A 4,887-nucleotide genomic window follows, 5' to 3' on the forward strand; every position below is an offset into this window, starting at 1 on the left:
ATATAGTAGACTTAATGTTAACTCCCAATGATTTACATATTACATAAAGAGATATATGTTTCTGTGCAAGTTAATTAATATATAATAAAAATAATATTATACTTTTAAGTATATCAAGATATTTAGCTTAAAAGATATGTATACTCAAGACACAACTGAAGAAACAAAATTTTGTACATTTGTTTTTATATTTGTTTTCCGGTTTGCATTTTGATAGAAAGTCTACTAAAGGCTGTAGGCTCTGGCACCCCAAATACTGTGACAACATGCCCCACAAAAAGGGTCAAGTTGTGATCTGTGAACTGTATGATTTATTTTCTGTACTACAGATGACTGTGAATGTCACTGACACCATTACAGCACATTCATTTTTGATAGCAAAAAGTCGCAAGTTTAGGCCTATCGCCTAGTCTGAGAGTTATGAAAATGATACAATGTTTTAATGTTGACAGGAGGCAAACACACACAGGCGCACTCAGTCTGGCACATGCTAGTAATTGTGACGATCAAAACAAACAAGAGTGCCTGCTTGACTCAGTGACCTTGTGAGGACCTCAGGAAAGCAAGAGTCAAGACTTTCAGAAGTTCACCACAAACTGGACAGGTGTCCAGTACTCCAGACAGAACACATTCCTGCCTGATGTCTTTAGATGATTCTTCCGTTGACTCAAACCGGACACGATGCAGTCCTCCTCTCTGACAAAGCATAAGAAGAGCATCCCTGCAGCTGACAGATGGTTCCTCGTGGAAACTGGCAAGACTGGATCTCCACAGGACTCTCCACCAGCAGCGCCTCCAGCACCTCTGCCTCCTGCATTCATCCGGCACCTGTGGATCTCACATGACACCTGTGAATACTCAATTTACAACTTTAAATAATAAATTCTTCTCAATTCATATTTTGTAAAAAAATTAGTAATTTGAAACAGTTTTGAGGTTTATTTTTGCTTTTATTTGAAGTGAAACAATGCTATAAGACCCGTGTGATATTTTATTTATTATTTATTGTAATTGTAAACTATGGGGTTAATATTCAGTAGTTCCTTAAGTGAAATTAACATCTCAATCATTAGCTATATTCATTAATATCTATACAGGCTAAGAGAATTAAATAATCCAGTTTTAATTCACGGTGTTGCTATGACAAACTGTCTATTAAAATGTGGGTAATTAAATGTTTCTGTATGTAAATCTTTCAGATGAACGAACCTATCGATCTCCTAAGGTTACTGTCCACCATCAAGATAGATGGCGCTATGGTTTTATACAGTCTATGGTAAAGACAAAACTCCTTCGCTTCTCTAAGGTCAGTTACCCTTGCGTTGCCAAATATTTATATATATAAAAAAAACACGGCTACAAATTAATCTCTTAAAATGATTTGTTTATTTTTTATTATTAAAAAATAACTTTCATTTACACCCACACATTTGAACGTTTCAGTTCAACCCGGTGTGGGATAGACCGAGGCAAATGTTACAATTCTCCCTTATATTAAGCTCGTCAAAGGGGGGTTTCAGGAGAAATCTTGGATCAGAGGGGACCAGTGATCCACGCAAATGAATCGCAATCTTATCGTAAACTAAACTTATTTAAATCAATACATATGTCCTATAGATATTAACTGCCGTTAATGTGCTTTTGAGTTACGTTTATTCCGAGATCTAAAAGCCCACCGTTTGAGGTCCGGCTGATGAAAGTCGTTTCGAAAATGTGTAACAGACCGGTGTCGTAAACTTTAAACTCACCATGACTCATAATGAGTAACACCACGTTGCGAGGTAAAGTCTGGGCGGCTGTGACACAAGCTTTTAAACTTCCAATGGCTCTCATAAGGCGGATGATAACAACACTGATCAACCGAGTGTGGATGAGGACGCTGCCGTCTCCGAAGATGTCTGCTCAGACGATGGTTGACCGTAACAGAAGGAAAATGGTAGGCCTACGTCAGATAGTCTTTTACTTGGCATTACCATGTTATGATAATTTGTTTAACCTGTTCCTAAAAAAAAATAACAGATGCTAAAGTTTGTGTAAATAGTGCATGTTTAGTAAATAACGTACTATTTATCTTTTTCAATAAGACTGTTCGTTTAAGTACTTATTCATTATATTCTGGTAGCCAATTCATACTGTAGTGTGTTTTCAATTGGTCACGAAACGAACACTCAAGAAAAACACTATTTATATATATATATATTTGTTAGTCGTTTTACCAATAGACAAGTATATTCAGTGATTTATAAAGTGGTATATACTTATACTGTATAACCAGTTTATTTTAAACTAGTTGGTTAATACTTGTTTGTAATAACTAGTATATTACAAGCAACATATTTAGTCAGTTAGCACAATAAACGTTTATATGAAGCTATAGGTAAAAAGTAGAGTAAAACAGGAATTAGCTAATGAAATATGGCTACGAATAAGTGTCAGAATAGGTACTAGTGTAGTGTGTATATAAACCTATGACTGAATCACATTGTGTATTGCTGTTGTGTTTCAGGTTGTTGGGCTGGGAAACCCTGGCATGAATGGCTCTCGACATAGTGTTGGTATGGCTGTGCTCACGACGTTAGCTGAACGATTGGGAGCGCCGGATAGCTGGAGGTCTGACAGACAGGTTTCAGGGGAGGTCATTGTGACACAGCTTCAAGACATCCAGTTGGTTGTCCTTCGACCCAAGTTGCTAATGAACATCAATGGCGTGAGTGTGGCAAAAGCAGGTGAGATGTATTGTCTGTAATAACAATTATATAATCCTTTTCCACTGTTCTTACGTACTTCGATCCTAGGAAATCTGAATTTATTTCTTATTTATTTTTATACATTTTTCCAGCCAGTAAATATTTAATTTCACCTGAGCATATTCTCTTGATTCACGATGAGCTTGACAAACCACTTGGAAAGTTTGGCATTAAACATGGTGGAAGTGCAAGGTAAATATAATACAATTTTTGTATTAATAACTACTTTTTTTCTCTCTTAATGTGTATATTGAGTTAATTGGTGACTGATTCATATTTTCATCCTTTCAGGGGTCACAATGGTGTGAGATCATGTGTGGACTGCCTTCATACTGATGTGAGTTAGCAAATATTTCCTAGGGCAAGACATCATCTGTTGTGATTTGCTGTAGAAATTAAGTATAACAACACATGCTGATTGTGCCCGCAGGTGATGCCACGCTTGCGTATTGGTATTGGGCGACCATCGGGGAAAATGCCTGTTGACCGTTATGTTTTAGGACGTTTTTCACAAGAGGAACAAAATGTTCTAGACTCTGTCATGAAGCAGAGTGTAGATGTTCTGCTGACATTTATCACAGACTCGCAACCCCAGACTTCCCCAGCAGAGGGAAGAAGAGCGTCACGAAAGAATAAATCCAGGACTCTTTCACCACCTCAGGACACCACAGAAGAGCAGAAACAGAGCTGACGGACACATTAGATGTTTGATAACTGTATTTCTTTTCTGATAGAGTTGAGTTTTATGATGCCATGTTTAGATCCCCAGAAGAGGGAAGGATACTGTCATAAAGTACAAAACCAAAACTGACATCAATGCATACTCATTTCTGATAACTCTGTACGGAAGGAGTTGAGCTTTGTTAGGCCTCTTCCATATTCCGTATTCAGTATATTGGGAGGCAGCAGCCTGCGTTTTATGCTCTATTATAGTGTTTATAACAGGTTTTCCCAATTTTGGTAGACCCCTAAAGGTTTCTGGAGGTAAATGCAGAAGAGTCAATCAATTAGAAATGCCAATGCAGTAAAAATGTATAAGGCTTTAAAAAAAAAAAACAACAACCATAAGTAAATAAACAACAGAAATTTGGCCAGTGAACATGTAAAGAAAAACATCAACATCATCATATTACATAAAAAAATTGGAGTGTTTATGTAAATAACTTTTTTCATATAGGTGTCAATTTAGCAAAAGAGTTTGGAAACCCCTGGTTTAAAACCTGGACAACACTGACCTCACTATGATCCTTTAGTGTCATTTCATCTGATTGGGTTTTCTGAAATGCATTCAGTGCTCTATATTGTGTTTTCCTCACGATGTTCAACGAGAGGTTTCCAGACACTACAAATAAATAAATATGAAAATACATTTTAAAATAAATATGACAAAATAAATATTTTAGATTTTAGGTAACAAATAAGTAAATTATGTAATTGATCATGTGGCTCTCATCCAGACATTTAGATGTTCTTTGGATCATCTCGAACCATGCTGGAGAACAAACGTGTTGAGTTCATTTGGGTCAAGTGCTGCTGTCATCAAAGCAAAACAGGCAAAAATGTGAAATTGAATTTTTAAATTAAACTTTTCACTCAAATATGCTTATAATTTGCAATGCTGCATGAAGTTAAAAAAATTCTAAATAAAAGTGTTTTGCACCCCTTTATATCATTATAAATATGTAAAATATAAAGACGGTATATACATTTTATTGCAACCCAACAACATGAACAGAAGTTATGTAGTTTTAAAAGAAACACTTGTTTCGTTACTGAATTAATAATAGCTGAATGAACACTCAATCAACAAAACACGTTCAATGCAACAACACATATACTGTACATAGTTTGAGTCAGTTTCCTGTCTCTCTGTCAGATCTTATTATAGGCTTCATGAGCTGTCTAGGCAAAAAGTTTTATTACACTTAAAAAAAAAACACCATTCCTTATTGGGCTCAGCACAATTATTAATTTATGAACCCACTCATGTAATTAACCCCATAACTGATTAAAAAAGGATACAATTATCAAGTAATAATATTGTAATAATTACTAATTTAATCTGAACCAGTGCTGTTTGGAGATTTCTGACAGATGTAGAGAATCCAAATCAAACTTGTGCCATACAAAGACTTCCATC

The 4,887-nt window shown here is 35.7% G+C and overlaps 1 protein-coding gene across 1 annotated transcript; it reads left to right on the forward strand.

The window, feature by feature from the left end:
- The first annotated feature begins 1,439 nt into the window (after positions 1–1,439).
- Positions 1,440–3,558, forward strand: ptrh1 (peptidyl-tRNA hydrolase 1 homolog). Its single transcript, XM_052555475.1, has 5 exons — positions 1,440–1,936; positions 2,507–2,726; positions 2,840–2,939; positions 3,039–3,084; positions 3,178–3,558. Exons 1-5 carry the CDS (start codon positions 1,760–1,762, stop codon positions 3,436–3,438), a joined length of 804 nt encoding a protein of 267 aa, XP_052411435.1. The 5' UTR covers positions 1,440–1,759; the 3' UTR covers positions 3,439–3,558.
- Positions 3,559–4,887: the final 1,329 nt, after the last annotated feature.

The sequence above is a fragment of the Carassius gibelio genome, chromosome B5 (assembly GCF_023724105.1).
Source record: "Carassius gibelio isolate Cgi1373 ecotype wild population from Czech Republic chromosome B5, carGib1.2-hapl.c, whole genome shotgun sequence".
Taxonomy (NCBI): Eukaryota; Metazoa; Chordata; class Actinopteri; order Cypriniformes; family Cyprinidae; genus Carassius; species Carassius gibelio.

What these genes read in the sequence shown, in the direction of transcription:
- ptrh1 (XM_052555475.1), top strand. Translation starts at nt 1,760, where the DNA reads ATGAGTAACACCACGTTGCGAGGTAAAGTCTGGGCGGCTGTGACACAA. An exon ending in CGTGAGTGTGGCAAAAGCAG is followed by an intron (nt 2,727 to 2,839) that starts GTGAGATGTATT and finishes ACATTTTTCCAG; the next exon opens with CCAGTAAATATTTAATTTCA. An exon ending in TGGACTGCCTTCATACTGAT is followed by an intron (nt 3,085 to 3,177) that starts GTGAGTTAGCAA and finishes TTGTGCCCGCAG; the next exon opens with GTGATGCCACGCTTGCGTAT.